Below are 19201 nucleotides of genomic sequence, written 5' to 3'. Positions count from 1 at the left end.
ATTTTTTCTTTTAAATGTACTGCACACCAAAAGCATTTTCAAGAGACTAATTTATAGCTCCCTGATGAAAAGGCTGCATCTTGAACTAAGAGTATGAGCAGTCACTATTTTTTTTTTAAAGTATGTTAGAGATTAGAAATTTACATAAGCTGGACTTTAATTTTGTTTCCACTTATTTAATTAGCAAAGATCTCAGGATTTGGCCTAAGTTTTCACTCAGTCTTTACTCATGTAAACTCCAGTTGAAATTGATGGGAATCTACCTGATGAAATATTGAGTGAAAACTAACGGTAGGTCTAGGCTAGGGAGAGAGGTATGTTTTTAAACATGTTAGCTAACATTTTATTAAACAAAATGTGGCGCCTAGTGTAGCCAGGGTTTAATACCTTCAAAAACGTGTTGACTGGGTTCATCGTGACCCGCTAAAACATTTTTAAAAGTATTAAACCCAGTCTACACTTGGTGCTGAGAAATATTTAAAAATGTTAAATTAAAATATGTTAGTGGACACATTTTAAAAACACCCTTACTTTCCTCAACTGGACAGGGCTGAAGGAGGAGCTCAGGATTTGGCCCAGTCTTAAAAAAATACTTGTAGTGCTTCCTGACAAACCCATCCGAACAATAATTTTGTATTTTTTAAGTGTCTTTCATAGTGCTGAGCCCTGAAATGCTCTGGGAGTGGAATGCTGTGAATTTTCCACTCACTCAAATGGGAAATTCCTTTGATCCCTTCCCAGTTCAACACTACAAAGTTTTGTTGCCATATCTATGTTGTGGAAAAAATCCACACTTCTGATTGACATAGCTATGGCAATAAAATCCCCCACATAGACTCAGCTATAATGGAAAAAGAGCCCATTTGCCTGTATAGTTTGTCCTTCTGGAAGGTGGTTTGACTATACCATCAAAAGAACTCCTTTTGCTGGTGTAAGCTGTCTTCACTAGAAGGCTCTGCTGGTATAGCTATACCGGTATAGCTATACTGGCAAAGCTTTTCTAGTGGAGATGAGCCTGAGGCTCAACAATTTTTCACTTGCACCTAAAGTAACTGGATGAGTGGATCAGAGAGAAAAGTTTATCAGTAAAAAGTTGACTTCTCCTTGACTTACATTGCTGGTCGTGTTAAAATAGATGAACTGCCTAGCCATGGTCTTGACGTGATCTATGGAGATGAGACTGGCAACCTCCAACTGCAATAAGTAAAAGCGATTTAAAATAAACAAAGGAATGTGTGGTGGGGGTTTTAAGCTGATTGTTAACAAAATGATGAAAGTATATCATGAAGAAAGGGGGGTGAAATCCAGCTGGGGGCTGCCCTAATGCAGACCAGTACAGGGGGACTCCCATCTGGACACTATATGCATGGCCTGTACCGAGCTTATTAAGACTCCTCTCCCCAGCCTGGTGCAGAGGAAGCAGGGGCAGCAGCAAGATAGGGGATGAGGCCCTCAAACATGTGTGATGTCATGGGACTCTATGGTCTTCTGTTTTGACTCTGGTGGAAAAAGGGAAGAACTGCGGAACTTGTTTAGATATTGACAAACTCACTCCCTCTAAACCCTTTAAACTAAACCCTCACTCCCTCTAAACCAGGCAGGCATCAATCTTAATAGCATTGGTTCAGAGTCATATGTGCTTATTTTAGTGACAAAGATAGGTTTGCCCTTCTTTTTATTCCTGTTAGCACTGCAGAGGCAACACAGCCAAATTATGTACCACCTCACATATCAGTAGTTTAGCAAGTTCCAGTTGCAAGATGTGATCCTGTCGTCCATTGGCTTATATCTTAGTGGCAAAAAAGGTGTATTTACATCAAAATACTTATCTTGATTTAAAATCCTAGAGTAGACAAGGCACAAGTAGTTTTTATCTTGATATAGCTAGTTGAGGTCAATGCTAAGCACCCTATCTGGAGTTGTTGCTGACTAGCTACATCAGATAAAAACTGCAGTATTATGTCTCCATTAGGAGTTTACATTAAGTGTGGCGTTTCTATGTAAAAAATACGCCCGTTTTGCAGTGAAGACAGTCTTACCCCATGTGCTACCCAGTTGAATAACACTGAATGGAATAAGAAGAGGAGGACTTGTGGCACCTTAGAGACTAACAAATTTATTTGAGCATAAGCTTTCGTGAGCTACAGCTCACTTCATCAGATGCATTTGGTGGAAAATACAGTGAGGAGATTCACGGCTGCTACTCTGAAAACTGAATGGAAACTGTGTTTAGAGCAACCTTTTGCTTTCAGCGATGCAGAATGTTTGAAATCATACTGCATGGCCAGAATCCTGCTTTCCTGGAGATAGCCTGAACAGTGATAGGACAGGACAGGACAGCCAAGCAGTTACACTAACCTGAGCATAAGAAACGATGTGGTATCGAACGAGCTCCAGACGTTTCCATGAACCCTGCACAAATGGCCAAAGGATATTTTTAACCCAGTGCAGCCAGCACAAATCTGATCTGCTTTAACACAGCACTGACAAAATAAAGATATTTTTATCATTTACCTGAGTCATTTACCTAATAAAATGTCTGTATTATTAGTGATGCTCCCCTGAAATCTAAACAGTGTTCTCCTCACTGCATCTAGTCTGTCCTAGAGTCTGTCTCATCTGGTCTGTGTCCTTGTGCATTCACCTACATTTCCTTTTGGGAGCGACCTTTTATTTGCTGTGCATTTCCTGCTAGATGTTCCCTAGGATCAGTGTGCAGAGGAAACCTCCTCCCCCTCCACCCCCATGTTGATCTTCCCTTTCCACACAGATGAAGTTGGAAGGGTTGGGGAGGTGCTAGTGAGGGACATGTATCATCTCCCAGCTCCAGCAGCAGTAAATGTATCCAAAACGTAATGAAGCCTGAAGCTGCATTAACTCCTATTCAGAGTCACCTCTGTGCTGTGAAAACTCCCTTTAAAGAGTCTCTGGGGTCATCTCCCAGGAAAGCCTTGTCACTATGGTTTCAATGGAGCCATGCTACCAGGAAATCGGAACGGGAGCAGGGGTCTGTAGCCAGTGTGTTTCTCTGTATGGGACAGAAACTCTGCACCCCAACCCTTGGATGGAAGAATTCAGCAGATTGTACTTTGTTTCTACATTTTCAAGGAGATGGGCTGATCTAGCCTTTTCTGTCAGGAACTTGTAGGACAGTGAATTTTCCAGCCTTCACTTTGGGAGCAAGTAGAAGGGGAGAAGACGAATTAAGGGGGTGAGGACATTTTTGCCTAAACATGAAGATATTAGCAAAAACCACAAGGAGGATTAGATAAATCTAGATTCTGAAAATGTTGTTTTCTTGTTCCTTAGTGTGAAAGTTCCATTCTAAAGCTGCTTAGAAGCATGGAAATTACCATCTGTATCAGATCCAAGGCCCATCTAACCCAGTATCCTGTTTCTGATGCCTCAGAAAAAGGCACCAAAGCTGTAAAAGATACCTATGATATAAGAATCTGTATTGATCTGCATTGTCTGAAGAGTTATACCTCTGTAGAAAGCAGGTAGTCCAGTGCTCCATCTTTCATGTTATCCAAAGCATTGTTGTTTGGAACAAAGATTGTGTAAGGTCCACCATCCTGCTCCAAAGCCAGTCCCAGGATAGTTTTCTGTTTTTGTTTGTTTTTTTTATTTAAAAAAAAAAACAAAAGGGAAATTACATACTACATAATTACATACTAGCTTTGTTGTGCATTTAAAATAGCTTTATAGAATTCCACTTCTATATTCTTACCTCTAACATGGTTCTAAATCGGCTGTATCTTCTATTGTCTTGCATCACTGTCATTATGGTCTCCTAAAAATGTATTTTTAATGTTTGTGTTACATTATAGTTAAATTAGAAATGAAATAACTAATGCATTTAAAATGTATTACATGATCTTAAGTGTATTATCAATCGTAAAATATACTTTCATGCTCATAAAATCCTTGTTTACAAATACTTGAATGAGTCTCAGTCATTAAACACCTGACCGTATTTGTTGTTTTTATTATTTGTATTGCTGTAGGGCTCAGACACACCAGCTGAGATCAGAGCCCCATTGTACAAGTTACTGTACTTTCACATAGTAAGAGATGGCCCTACCCCGAAGAATTTACATTCCAAATCCACAAGGCACACAAAGGATGGTAGTATTGAAGGATTATCATCTGTGTTTCCCAGAAAGGTAATGAAGTACAGAGAAATTAAATATCTTGCCCAAGATCGCACAGAACAGGTGTTTTGAGAAGATATCTGACATTAGGCAATGAAAAATGGAGACACCCAAAATTAGTGGTCATTTTTCAAAATCATGGCCTTCAGTATTTTGGTTGCTGGTTGAACTTAACTCAGGTCAGGAGTTACCCAAAAGTCACTACCATCTAATGGCCATTCTGGGATATGTGTTGATGGTTTTAGTCCAGTTCCCAGTGGCCAGGTGTCCATGTCAAAAACCATCATTACAACTGACCCTTTAATTGATCATCTCAGCAGAGAAAAAAATGTCTGAATTGAATGAAAACTACATTACCCCCTGTTACTTTGGAGGCTGTCCCTGCAAGTAGGGTTGCCAACTTTCTACTCATGCAAAAGCGAACACCCTTGCCCTGCCACGCCCCTCCTCCGAGGCCCTGCTCCTGCTCACTCCATCCCCCCCTTCCTCTGTCGCTTGCTCTCCACACCCTCACTCACTCGCTCATTTTCACTGGGTTGGCTCAGGGGACTGGGGTGCAGGAGGGGGTGTGAGGGCTCTGGCTGGGGTGAAGACTCTGGGGTGGGGCTGGGGATGCGGGATTTGGGATGCACGAGGGTGCTCCAGGCTGGGATCAAGGAGTTCAGAGGGTGGGAGGGGGATTGGGGCTGGGGCTGGGGCAGGGAGTTGGGGCCTGGGAGGGAGTCGGGGTGCAGGCTGGGGTTGTGGGCTCTGGGGTGGGGCTGGGGATGAGGGCTTTGGGGTGCAGGAGGGTGCTCCAGGCTGGGATCAAGGAGTTCAGAGGGTTGGAGGGAGCATGGGTAGGGAAATGAGGCCCGGGAGGGAGTCAGGGGTGCAGGCTCTGGGCAGCGCTTACCTTAAGCAGCTCCCGGAAGCAGTGGCATGTCCCCACTCTGGCTCCTACATGGAGGCCCGACCAGGCGGCTCTGCGCACTGCCCTGCCCGCAGGTGCTGCCCCTGCAGCTCCCATTGGCCATGGTTACCAGCTTGGGGTGGGGGCAGCATGCAGAGCCCCGTGGCTGCCCCTATGTGTAGAACCCAGAGGGGGGACATGCTGGCTGCTTCCCGTGAGCCACGCAGGGCAGAGACTAGCAGGAAGCCTCCCATCCCTGCTGTGTGGCACCGCCAACCAGACAGTCAACTGCCCGGTCAGCGGTGCTGACCAGAGCTGCCAGGATCCCTTTTCGACTAGGTGTTCTGGTTGAAAACTGGACACCTGGTCACCCTACATGCAGGTCAGGGTTGAGGCACATTGGCAGGGTAGAGTGAGGAAACTTGTACGGTTGCTCTCCATCAGGCATCTTTCATGAGTACTAAATTCATTTAAAAGTAATATTTTTAAAAAATCCTGCTGACACTTGTATGTATGAGGCCTCACCTCTTTACTGCTCCCAAATGTTGGCTCCACGTTGTCCATGGCTTTGTCAATAATGTGCAAAATTCCATTGGAAGCAATTATATCCCCCTGTAAGAGTTTTCCTTTCTTCTTACTTCCCTGAATCCTAATTTTTAATTGATTGTCCTAAAACAAGCCAGAGTATAGGTGCTGAGTCCTTTTGTCTTGGAGCCATTGCATTTCTACGGGGAGTCTGTATTGCATACAGCATATACCATTCAGGGTCATCATCTGAAATTTAAATCTATTAGGTGCTAGGGCCTGGTTCAAAGTCATCAAAGGAAGTGAAAAGATTCCCAATGACTTCAGCGGACTTTGGATATGGCCTATATTGCTTGTTTACAGGACAGCAAAGTTCAGAAGAGAAGCAAGGATGGTGAAGAGCATTAGCCTAGTGGTAAGGGGCAGGATTTAACTTTACAGTAACACAGCTCTGATAACAGATGCTAATGAAAATCTGTCAGGAAAGCATTTAAAGTGTGATTGCAGCTAAATGATAAACTCCAACAGTCCTGAGGGAATATAAACCATTTCCTTATATATATTTAAAACAACAAAATGTTGCTGATCGTGCTTTGTACTGAAATCTGCAGGAAACCTCACAAGCCTCAGACTTCATTTGCGCTTTCCTGTTATAAATGGAATGACTGTTTAAAACAAAAAATAAGTCAGATCTGTTTTCTTAGGCCTGGTCTGCACTAGAAAATTAGATCTGCATAACTGTATCGCGCTGGGGGGGAGAGGGGTTTGGAACCCCCCCTTCTCCCCGACCGGTGTATTTAAGATAACCAAAGTTTCTGTGTAGAACAGCGCTAGATTGACAGAATAATTTTTCCATTGACCTAACTACCACCCTCAGGGAAGTGAATTACCTATGCTGACAAAAGAATCTCTTCTGTTGTAGGTTTCAGAGTAGCAGCCGTGTTAGTCTGTATTCGCAAAAAGAAAAGGAGTACTTGTGGCACCTTAGAGACTAACAAATTTATTAGAGCATAAGCTTTCGTGAGCTACAGCTCACTTCATCGTTCATTCTTCTGTTGTAGGTAGTGTCTACACTGACACACTATAGCTCAGTTGTGCCGCTATAGCGGTTTAAGTGCTGACGTACCCTTAGATGCTACTGATCTACTGAAAAAAATAAGGAGAGCTGGATTTCAATCATACAGGCGTAAGAAATCAAGAGAGATTTGTTTGGCTATGAACAACACTACCTGCTCTTAAAAAGAGTTTTTAAATGTAGTACACATCCATATGAAAATATGAGGTTAAATCATCCATAATGAAACTCCAAATTTACATCACTGGAGTTGCACCAGGGATGCACTTTGCCCCACCTTTTTCAGAGTACTCTTGCCATATTGATTTTATTTATATTGATGACTTATTTTGAATATGTGTTTCAAAAGGGTGACCAAATTGTGGCTCAGTGGACCAGAGGGTCTGTAATTCCGCTGTGGTTTCTCTCCTCCATACAGACCTACAGGACTCTGTCTGCAATCTTCTATCTCCATCTGAGTGGTCTCCACTCTGTTTTCCTTACTATTTGATTGAGATTCTTGTATCATGCTCATCACTGTGGTGGAGGGTAGTGTGCTGTCTGGGCAAGTCATGTCTCGGTGTTTACAAAGACTTTATTTTAGAGAACATCTTTACTAATAAATAAAAGCTTCTTCGTTACCCATTAAGTTACACTGGAATTCTAAGAGTGAATTCCTACCTCTGCCAAAGTCAATGGGAGCATTGCTGTTGACTTCAATGGGGCCAGGATTTCATGCTAGCCCTCTGCAATGTTTGGACTCTGGCTTTTGTACAGGACTGCATTTCCTAGCCAGAAATCTAACTGCACTCTGCTGTCTCAGATTGAATGGGACTGCCATTCTCCTTGTTAAATAAAAGAAGCAAGAAGTCCCCTGCTGGTGCTACTGTCATAGCAAAATCTAGACACACTCTTACCTTGTCACCTTTTAATATCTCCCCTGGCTTTCCAGTCAATGTGTAAATTGTATCCGTTTTATTCAAGCTATTGGTGTTCAGCTGACCAGCAATTATATGAAGTTTTACAAAGTATTGGGCATTGTCCTTATTGCTCAGGAGGTCCTTTATCTAGAAGAGCAAAAAGACAGTGATTTCTTTCTTTACATTACTGGCTTTGTTAAAAAACAACACCCCCCGACCCCATGAGCTCATGCTCTGTCCATCTATTTTAGCAATAGATGTGTCCGAATCCCATATGATTAATTCAGTACATAGTACTTCCTGAAATGAGGAGCCTTCAGGACCTGATCCAAGGCCCTCTGACATCAATGAGAGTCTCTCTGACACATGCACTTTACACCCATGCTTACTCTTAAGCATATGATAGTCACACTGACTTCAAAGGAATAGCCTGATGGTCAACAGTTTGAAAATCAGGTCACTTATTTAGGCACCTAAATATAGATGCAGAAATAGAGCCGGTTGAAAATTTTTCATTGTTGTTTTTTACAACAGAAACATTTGCAAAGATTTTCATTTCCTTCAAAATTGTGAATTTTTTGATGGAATGAATCAAATTCATTTTTTTGTGTTTTGTTTCCCTCCACTTTCTCTGCCTTTGCATCCCAGTCCTATCCCAGTGGGGGGAAAAAAGGGAGAGAAATGTAGGACGATTTCCCCCAAAATCTGTTTCAGTTTGAAACAAAACTGAAAAAATAGTGTGAAAAATTTCCATAAAAATGAAAAACTTTTTTGTTTTTGGTAGAAATTTGTTCATTGAAAATATTTTGACCAGCCCTGCTTAGAAGCCTAACTTTAGGCATTCATTTTTGAAAATCTTGGCCTTAGAATTTTTTTTTTAATTGTATATGTGCAGGGGTAAATGGAAGTAACAAAACCTAAAGATTTAAAGTAACATTGCATTATAGCCAGACTCAAAAAATAAAGAGGGGACTGAAAGAAGAGCTCTGTGTAAGCTCAAGAGCTTGTCTCTCTCAACAACAAAAATTGGTCCAATAAAAGATGTTACCTCACAGGTTTAGTCTCAAAACAGACTTTTTTTTTTGGTTTCTCTTTCAAGTGTGAAAGTTTATTTTTTGACTCCTAGACGCATACAATCAGTGTTCTACAGTTTCAAACCATACTAGCTTGAAAAGGTTCTATGGAATCTAAAATAATCAACACAAATCTGATTTTGACATTTAAAAAAAAACCCAAAAAAACCCCACCAACCAATCTCCGCCCCCTACACACACTTACATTAATTCCTTTGAATCCCTTGTTTGTTGGCAGTAAAACAGTAAATGGTCCCAGGCTACTTAGAGGCCATTCGTAGACATTTTCTTACAAGAAAAAACAAATGACAAAATGAATACCATGAGGAACTGTGTATTCTATGTTCTGTACAATGTAACGTGTACTGTCAGTACCAAAAAAACCAGAACAACAACACCTGTGATTGTTAAAATTTAACAGCTAAATAACTTGGTGATTGACCTGGAATATGAGCAGCAAATTATGGATGAAATCCAAATCATCACTGTACCTACTATATCTGGTGAGGCGAGCATATTTAGAACTGTTTTTGGTCATCCAGCTTCCATGGAACAGAACCCAGTGCAAGTCTTGAAAACTGGGTTTCCTCAGCCTTGTATTAGTTTCTGTCCAGGAACAGGCCTGCTATTTGAAATAAATCCGGCCCTCTGGGGAGTTGCCAATTAACTGCTGGTAGTGCAAATATCAGAGAACACCTAGCTAGGTAATAAAAGTTAATTTGCTATTCACGGTGACACATCATTTACGAAACAGCAGTTTCATAGCACTGATTCTATCGTTAAGCACATTAATAGTTTCAATATTAAACCCTGTTTTCAGAGTGGAAAAATGCAGTTTTGTTCAAACCAAAACAATTTATGAGTTTTTCATGAATTTGCCAAAAAAATTTTGGGGCTAGATTCACAAGGGGACTTAAGCAACAATGGAGAAGGAGGAACACCTGTAACCTTTAGCTCAGTGATTGGGGACCACACGTGGGATGTGGGAGACCTAGATTTGAATTTGGGATGGGATTCAGTCTCTCCTGTTGAAGCTGTTTCACTGTATATAAAATACGAGAAAAGACACTGAGCCACTCTGAGAAGGGTGCTATAGCCTGGTGGTTAGGGCATTCACCTGGGATGGGAGGAGCCCTGGGATAAGTCCCTGTTTCAGAGCAGGAATTCAAACCTTGGTCTGCCACATCCCAGATAAGTGCCTTAACCACTAAGTTAAAGGTTATAAGTGGGGGCACCAACACCTCCTCCAGCTATTTTGTGAATCTAGCCCTTTAAAAATGCCGAGAACCAAAACATTTTCAGTTGAATTAAATGTTTGTTCAATGCGAAATATTTGTTTTACCAAAAACTCTGAACAAGTTTGTATTCAATTTGGGTTAAAATGACTTTTTTCCTGTTTTTTTCAGAACTGGCAGTGAACCAAAAAAATCAGTTATTCACCTCACTCCAATTATAACACAACAGTAAAAGTTTACTGACAGAGCACGTTTGTCTTTTTGTAGTTTATCACAGGTGCTGTGTACTCTAGAATAAATACACAAAATATAGTTTAAGATACTGTAATTTGACTGGAAGATGCAGAATGTGCAGGTTGTCTTTTTATTCTTTAAAAGACATTAACACGCAGTTAATATGTAAAGCAAAGTAACTTGTGCAGTTAACATGTGTATGTTATAGGTTTTCAGTGTTGGCAAAATGAAGGGGAACATTCGTGCCCCAGGATTGGTTAAGAGTAAAGATGCCTTGTTGTCTCAATGTTATTTTGTTTTACAGCAGTACAAAAAAGCACCAACCAAGATCACGGCCCCATTATGCTGGGCACTATATAAACACATATGTTTACCCTGCAGCTGGGAGGTTTAATTCCCAGCTCAGGCAGACATATACATTCTACCCTCAAAATAGTAGTGTGGCTGGGGTGACAGCTCAGGCTAGCTGTCCGGGTACATGTAACACTGACAGACCCTGGTTGTCATCAGCCAGGTTCAAACCTGGGACCTCTGGAGCTTAACATGTGAACCAAAAGATATTTGTCCTTTAGCCAAGGCTGTAGCAGGCTCATCAATCTCTAGTTGGTCTAGGTGCCACTAGAGAGGGACAGAGTGCCACATGAAGCAGGCATGGGTTACATACCAACCTAGGGTCTTGGATGGACTATGCTCAGAGAGCTGGCATGGGCTGCTGCCCGTGCTGCCATTAGCTTGAACAAAACAAGCATATATATGTCTACCTGAGCTGGGAATTATACCACCTCCCAGCTGCAGCATAGTCCATAGTGATACACAGTCCTGCCCTGACAATCTTAGTCTAATTAGCCAAGACAGACACAGGGCGGGAGGGAAAGCATAGGCACAGAGAGGGGAAAGTGACTTGTCCAAGCTTACACAGCAGGTCAGTGGCAGAAGCAGGAATAGGATCAGCTCCCCTGACTGCCAGTCTAGTGCCCTATTCTTTGGACCATATTGAAATTTTGTTGTGCTTGAGTCATGATACAATCTTTGGATTTTTTTTTTTGGAGCACACCCTAGGGTTCTGTTGCCCTAAATAACTGAACAATATCTGTGCCTGCTAGCCTCAAGCCATCTATTTGATGTTACTGACACCTAAAACTGATGTCAGTCATTCCCACTGTCCCTCTGGACACTGACATATCTAAAGGATTATAGGATAGGTAAAGATTGGACCAAGAGTAGGGGAATATACAGCACAACAAATGAGGTGAAACTCTGGCACATAATCCTGATGCAAAATATTCCTATTTTCACTGCAAAAAGTGCGCCTATTGGCAAATATTACCACATTTTATCCTTAGCCAAATGTAGGGTCTTCCCATTCTTCTTTAGAGAGGCATTCAGAACCTTGTACAGATTTATTGCAATAACTGGGCATAGTGAAGAGGATTATGCAAATAATTTATCTCTGTATTTCCTGCTTTTAGCGATTTAACTCAGACATGTAACATCATTTTGGGACTATCGGTCTGTAGCTTCAATTTTTTAAGATTGTGACAGAAGACGATGTATTTTTGTTGCTCTCCTCATGAGAGGCTTTCAATAACTGGCTTACTCAGCCACCTGAACTTTTTGGGTTCCAATAAAATGGGATCCAGATGCAAGCCATCCTGGATATGGAGTTTGGCTTTGCGAAACCAAAAGCATCCTAGATATTTTTCCCCATCAGTCTCCTTTATAAAAGGCAGTTCACAAATAAGTCACATTTCATTTTATTCACCAAACACAGCTCTGTACTCCATATGAAGAATCTGCCCTAGCTTCCAAATTCTTTGCTCTCTTCTCTCCAGCAGTTCCTGGCACTGTGACCATCCTTCCTGTTTTCCTCCACTTCCCACTAGGCCTCTTCCCCTCATTCCTCTTTTAGTAACAGTTTTAAAAACATCAGAAATGCCAAAATTCCAGCAGCACATCTGCTTTATAATGGCCAAAGCTGTAGCTCACTTGTGGGATTGTATATTTTTTCCTGATATCATTAGACTGCACAAAATATCAAGCTGCCTTGGCAAGGGGTTGAAAATTATGACCAAATATGGTGGTAGGTCTTGCTTGTGTCATCAGCATAACGTATGATTTGACACTATGCAGTACAACAACAGCTATTTTGTACAGTGGTAGCAAAGTAAATGTAGAATTAAAAGTAGATAGAGCAAGATGCTGGAAGTCAGGATTCCATGTATACTCAGCTACATCTTTGACAGCACTGTATGACGTTAAGAAAATCACTTTACTTCTCTGGGCTTCATTTTATGCCTCTGTGGAATGAGGATAAGAACACTTACCTATCTCATAGGGGGATTATATTCATTTAATATTTATAAAATGCTTTCAGTAGGAGGTTCTATGGAAATGCTAAGTGTCATCTTATCTACAAAATCTCCGTGTCAGAGCTGAGTTTGACATGGTCTCGGTCTCTTTGAGTCCACTGAACTATCTATGCTTCCTTTCACACTACTGAGCTGCCACAGGTAGTCAGAGAATCCTACTGTCTGCTCTGTAGAAGAGTTTAGCCATAAGTAGGTAGCTAATAATTGCCGCAGTCCTAGTGCCCATAGAAGTGGCTATGCACTGATTTGAAGGACCTGTGGCAATAGTATTTCCAGCCCCAAAGGCCAGTTGTGAGTAGGTGTGACTGGACGCAAAGTTACCTGTGATCTTAGTGAAAAATCATTGACAAGCCTTCAACCCATTGATTGGTTTACATCTGTTTGCATTTTCAAAGCTCTTTTTGCAAGGAATAGAGTTAGAAATGTATTCCTTAAACAAATATATTAAACTGAGAGTCTTCTTTTCTTTTCTAAATCCCTCAAATTAGGGAGGTCCTCCAGCCCATGTGCTCTGAAAGCCCACCAAGGCGAGATCTAAAGGAAGAATGTATCAAAATAAAGAAGTCCAAGAGCCACCTTTTTGAGCCCTCTCTCAAAGTGATTAGAAGAGTAGACTCAAGTGAGATCAGTGGAAGAAGAACCTCTTTTTCCACGCAGAAATTGTTCTCATTCTTAATTTCAAAAATTGGCTGAGATTTATCTTAATTCACATGGTATTCTTCCCTTGCAATCAGCTGTCACTCAGCCTGACTAAGCTAATGAAACACTAGATACCTCAAGGGCTAGTTAACAGGGACAAAGTGAGGGACACTCACACTTTTTTGGTAGTCTCGGGAGTTTCTAGGCTTCAGGCTAAATGTTGTTTCTTTGCTGACAGCTCTTCAGACTAAATCTGCATTCTTTTCCTTAGGTACCTACCAATGAGTGCTATGGCAGATGTCAGTTTTCCTTGCCACTGTCCTCCTGGTTCAGTGTTCAGGTCTGTGATGCGTTCCATTATGTTTCCATAGCATACAAACCCATCACCTACATAACCCTTCTGGCAAGTACACCTGTGAAAAGAACAAAATTTACTTTCATCATCTGTTGGATACAGATACTGTTGTGTCAGTAAAATTTTAACAAGAGCTAATTAAATTGTGAATCACTTATCTGAATTCCGGAATTTTGATGATTTGCAAATACATTTCATTTCCCTTTTTGATCAGTTCTACAGACTGTCAAATAGCACTTGATTAATAAATGATTCCTCAGTTTTCTGTCACTTACCATATAAAGTTAATACATTTATTCATTATTTGACAAGCAGTAATTTTACTTCATTGCAGTAACAGCGTTTGTGTCTTATCTTCGCACAAGACCACACAAGGTGATGAAAGTGAAGCCATATGACATTGAAGCAAAGATACAGTTGCAAAATTAAAGTCTATTTGCCAGATTTTATAGATTCTTTAACCTAAACTTCTCTGGTTTTGTCTATAAAGAGGTTTGATATGAGCTCACTGATCACTAAGCTACAGCTACATACATTTGAAGCCATGTTTTTATCTGCCATAATGTAAATTGTATCTCTGTTACATATTGGCAATTATTTGTGTATGTCTTTTCAGCAAACCAAGGAGTGATGATTAAAATACTGCTATCAAGCTAAGTCATTTTTGTCAACATTACTGATGGTTTAGCATAGTTCTTCTACAGTCATTATGATATGAAATCACATGCTTTCATAGTGTGTGTTTCTGTCTTTCCTCAACATGTGCACTACTGCCCTCTACTGGATGGAATGTATCATTGGTTCAAATACCCAATTAGGTTGCCCACTAGAGGCTCCACCCTCCAGAGGATGTTAGACCTTGTACTGTTTCAATTGCACAACCACAAATGTTTCTTGAGTAGCTGCTAGTGTACACAAATGGTCATGGTTTTTCAGAAGCAAGTAGCAATTTTGGGTGCCCATCTTTGAGACGCCTTGAAGAAGCTTGATTATTAAGAGGGCAGGTGCTTAATTCTTTCTGAAAATCAGACCCCTTTAAGGTGTCTCAAGTTGGGCACACAAAATCATTAGCTGATTTTGAAAATCCTCCTAGGTTGCCATCTTCACTAATGTTGCCACTGTTATTTTGCACTTGGTAGATTGCCTGCAGGCTCCACTGTGTGGTTTAAGCAGCGACCATGGCTGAAATTAAAAAGTCAACAATAGCACCCTTCCCAGTTAAGTCTCAAGCAAGTTACATTATCAGATGAGCCTTGAATTTAATGATTCATCTGGCTGAGTCTTCTACAAACATCATTAAAGGAGTATTATTCCACACAATCAAAAGAATCTTCTTTATATGACCAAACAACCTCAAGGTGTCCACCTCCTGTTTATATTTATCACACACACACAAACACACATAGCGTAGTGTTAATTCAGAACCAGATGGTGCTTTGTCCCCCTTGTAGATCTCCTTTGCCTGTACAGAGGGGAAATGTGTGACAGCTGCCTCCAGGGTAACACCCTTCTTGTCCTAAAAAGTCCACAGAGTAATCTCTGAGTCTGGAGAACTAGAAATTTGGGAGGAGATCTGGGATTGTGATCAAAGGGCCCATGTATTGCCCTCTACCAATGCAGTGGAAGAACAGCAGGAACGTTAATACAGACAAATGGCTCTATTACTTTTCTTGGGAGGCCCTCTCTGCTGGTGAGCCCTCCCCCTCTCTAAGGGGATCCCTAGGGCATCTGCACTGCCACAGAGCCTGAGTGGGGAGCAGGGGACTCCAGATCTGCTGCAGAGGCACAGATCCTCTTTGCCTTGAAACATGTGGGACTGAACCCTTCTTTCTGTGGGGGAAAGGGGAGCGGTTTGGCAAGTTAGAGGGTTGGACTAGATGATCTCCTGAGGTCCCTTCTAACCCTGATATTCTATGACTCTATGACTCTAAGTCTCAGGCTATGGTTGCTAGAATTCAGAGTTTCCTAGAATCTGGGCTTTAAAAAAGATGAGAAACAACTTGGCAGGAGAAGCAGTTTTTGAAATAATACAGAAATCAGACTAAGACTTGTAAATTAATGCTGCCTTCTTTTACAGCAAAGGTTTGTCAAGGAAGGGATTGCTGACCACATTCATTTGTGGTCGTTTCTAGAGTCACAGTGAGCTTAGAAATGTGGGCTGTGCATTGTGGTTTGAAATTGAATTGAATTTATTCAGAAAAATACCACCTTTGACTGTGCAGAATGGAGTTAGAAGCCAATTTTTAGGTTTGGATTTGGGTGCTGCAGAAATAAATATTTTCCAATTATAACTTCTGCTTGGGAGCCAAGCTTCCAATTTGAACTTCCCTTGCCTTTTAAATTACTTAATTTATCTCTGTGTGTTGGGGCAGGGAGCAGCCACGCAGTTGCCTATATTGGACAACTTTTGTCTCTTGTTTGGAGCATGTGGCTGGTGCAATCTGTAAAGTCTTTCAGTGTGTGTATGTGTTTGTTTTACTTTTAATGGGGCTGTTTCAATCCATTGTTTTTCATTAAGGATGGGAACAGCTAGGGAGGAGCAGGCCTAATGCAAACCAGGCTGGGTTATTTTTTAATCTTTGTTGTGAGAATGAAACAGCATGGGGAAGACTCATTGCACCAGTCGCGGAGGGATGGGAGTTGTGGGGGAGTATCTCTCTCTCCTTTTAGCAGAGAAGAGAGAGATAGTGTCCCTGCTTCTCCCCCAGAGGTTAGCCCCTGCATTCAGGAAAGAGGCGTGGCTACTTAACCAGTGTTTTTTATTTTAGGAACAGAGTCAAAATAGAGAGAAGTAAAAAAGCACAAGAGAAAAGTCAGGGAAGAGGTTTATATGCTCCAGCTAGAGGACAAGGACTGGAGGCCCTATTTTGCTTGGCATTGCCCCAAAGAGGTTACAATCGAATGTGCTCTCAATAACCAGCCCAGTTAACTAGCTGAGCTAGTATATTCTGCACCAGCTGAAGTTTCTTAGTGGCCCTCAACGACATAGCTGTATGTAACTTCTGTCTTGAAGAAATGTTATTTAAATTTTTTTAACATTAGTGCAGAAAAGACCTATGTGGGAACAGAAATAGACAGCAATAGTCTTGATTTTCCAAGCTACTGCTATTTTATAACCCCCAAACCACAGGTACAGTGTCTTCCTCTAAGCAAAGAGCTTCCACGGGAAACTGAAGTGACTGAGGCAGCAGGCCAGCAGTAGAACTGTGCATTAAAAAAAACAAACTGCAAAGGAGGTGACACAACGGACGCTTACAATTTCCAGTTATGAGAGAGCAACAATACATTCTGGGTCTAGCTCGGGGCCACTACAATAGCTTATTTTGAAGTGTTAACAAAGGAAGAAGAGCTGGAAGTTGGAGACAAATAGGTTTAAAATTTGAGCTACAGTCAAACACAGAAGTGGCATCACTTCCCTCTATACTTGTGATACAACAGCAACACCAGTAGCTCTTTATTATGACTGTGCCCACATCTAGCTATCACAATTTTCATTCAAATCTTTTTTTGTTTGACTATAAATGGCTTTTCCTACAAACTGGAAGTTTCAGTCTTTTCAAAAATGTCCAGCTTTGTGGGGACATCTAGAATTCCTTCCCATCTCTCTCTTTGTCACAGAATGTAATCAAATGATGTTCAGCGGAATTTGTTTTTTTCTGAGTTGGAAAATGTAAAATAAAAACCCTTCTTCAACTCTTGAAAAGTTCAAGTGGCAAAATGATAAAGCATGAAAGAAAACCCCTGGACATAATTCATTTTACTTTCTACTGCTTTCTTGTTGGGTGAATTTTATTTTTACTAGTTTAGACTGTAGGGCCAGAGTTGCAATGCTGGTTTCAGAATTAGCCCAGATATAAAATTTTCTAAATTTTTTCTGTTTAAAATCCCACCTAATGGATGATCTTTTGTGATCTTCCTTACCAATAAAATCATAATGCTCCGCTTGTTCATATAGGGACTAAAAGTTTTCCATGCTTTCCCCAGGCCTCTGCTCCCTTTGGTGAAAGTAATGCCATTCATGTGTCCATTCTTTTGTGGAATGAAATGGCCAGCAGACTTTTAAAGAAATAAGTCATAGTTATCTGTTTCTCTCTATTCAGTGAAGGCAAAGGATTTACAAGTATTTTCAGCTTCATTCCCTATTGTATAAATTACTGATCTGATCTGTACTTTATTGCTCTGTTACTACTCTCTACCGCTCCTTCTACTCAGGCCATGTTACAGGTTTATGTAACTGAAAGTCCTGTGCTGGGCCGAAGTTTGACATTTTATTTGTTTTTTAAAGAAATTCCCATTTTGAACTAATTTTGAAAAAAAAATCCAATGGTTAAAATATCCAGTTTCAATATTTTCTCAATGAAAAAAGTTCAATTTTGGATTTGAAACCATTTTGTTTTGAAATCTAAGTTAATTTGTAGAAAAAAAAGTAAATAAAAATATTAAGTCAAAACAAAACCAAACCATTTCAAAATTATGAAAATGAAACATTTTGTTTGACCTGATTTGAATTTTTTTCAGATTTTTGGTTTATGAAATTTTTTGAGAATTTATTTTTGTTTTAAATCTCAAAAACTCTCACAGGATAGGAAAACTGTTTGCCACCCAGCTCTACTTCTGTGTTGTTATCACAAGGTAGATTGTGGGGCACAAAGAAGAGGCCGTGGAACCTGCTCCATAGGTGGGCAGAAGAACATTCTGTATAAACTTGTTCTAAATGCACAGGAATTTATAATAGGACAGTTCCATTAGTATTGTAAGGACAACCAGCACTAGAATGCAAAAAATTGATAAGATGTCCTCTTCTTAAACCAAGAGAATTACCTTTATGCTAAGTGTGAACACCTATATGGAAAGTATTTTTGACACCAGACAGGAATTATTACCCTGTATTATCAACCATATTGTAATCCTAAAAAGCAATGCTACAAATAAACTCTTATGAACCAAACATCAATCATATTACAATATCTCTGGAGGGTAAAAAGAGTTATCGTTTAAATCTCTTTGTTTTAATACTGTGTTCTAAGGTTGTACATTAAGGTACAGTACATATTCTCTGTAGCATTATACTGTATAATTCTTTGCTAATATACTGCGCCTCCATCTACAATACCACCATACTTGTCTGATCCAAAACCTATTGAAATCAGTGAAAGAGCTCCCATTTACTTCAGTGGACATTGGATCAAGCTAGAAATGAGCAATATAAATGCAATGGCATATGCACACTCTCTTCTCACAATGCTCAATTATCTTGCTGTTCCCTACACTGTACCAAGCACTAGTAGCAGGAGCTAATGTGCTCCAAAGTTTTATAAAGTTACTTTGTAAAGAAACTGTCAGTGATACACTGAGAATTGCTCTGTCATCTCTATTTCCTTAATAGCCTGTTGTGACAAAGTTCCTTCTCTACCTTGGTGGGTCTTGCGCTTATTGGCAGATTTCCTCACCTTGGAGCTTCACAGCAGCCCTCAGCTTGGCCATTTTTCTGAACCCACAGTCCAGGTTGATGCCTCCTGTGTCTGACCAGGAGCTGGGAGGATTTGGGGGGAACCTGGGCCCACCCTCTACTCCGGGTTCCAGCCCAGGGCCCTGTGGAATGCAGCTGCCTAGAGTGCTTCCTGGAACAGCTGAGCAACAGCTACAACTCCCTGGGATACTTCCCCATGGCCTCCTCCCAACACCTTCTTTATCCTCACCATAGGACCTTTCTCCTGGTGTCTGATAATGCTTGTACACCTCAGTCCTCCA

At 40.8% G+C, this 19201-nt stretch overlaps 1 protein-coding gene across 6 annotated transcripts in view; it reads right to left on the bottom strand.

Moving 5' to 3' along the window:
- The window catches only part of STAB2 (stabilin 2), a 134289-nt gene that overhangs the window by 89993 nt on the left and 25095 nt on the right, over nucleotides 1-19201 (bottom strand). For 5 of the 6 annotated variants that reach the window (XR_006282895.1, XM_043519367.1, XM_038391817.2 and 2 more), the window contains 8 exons: nucleotides 13375-13508; nucleotides 8824-8906; nucleotides 7543-7692; nucleotides 5572-5715; nucleotides 3731-3793; nucleotides 3486-3605; nucleotides 2359-2412; nucleotides 1114-1194 (listed from right to left, as the gene is read on the bottom strand). Coding sequence is in view for 5 of the 6 variants with exons in the window: in XM_043519367.1 (XP_043375302.1) it covers nucleotides 1114-1194; nucleotides 2359-2412; nucleotides 3486-3605; nucleotides 3731-3793; nucleotides 5572-5715; nucleotides 7543-7692; nucleotides 8824-8906; nucleotides 13375-13508 (829 nt within the window). In the remaining variant the exon portion in view is untranslated. The remainder of the gene's footprint in view (nucleotides 1-1113; nucleotides 1195-2358; nucleotides 2413-3485; nucleotides 3606-3730; nucleotides 3794-5571; nucleotides 5716-7542; nucleotides 7693-8823; nucleotides 8907-13374; nucleotides 13509-19201) is intronic. The other variant, XM_043519369.1, reaches the window with a different exon arrangement.

Source organism: Dermochelys coriacea, chromosome 1, assembly GCF_009764565.3.
Source record: "Dermochelys coriacea isolate rDerCor1 chromosome 1, rDerCor1.pri.v4, whole genome shotgun sequence".
In the NCBI taxonomy this organism is placed as follows: domain Eukaryota; kingdom Metazoa; phylum Chordata; order Testudines; family Dermochelyidae; genus Dermochelys; species Dermochelys coriacea.
This window is presented reverse-complemented; position numbering and strand designations above follow the sequence as displayed.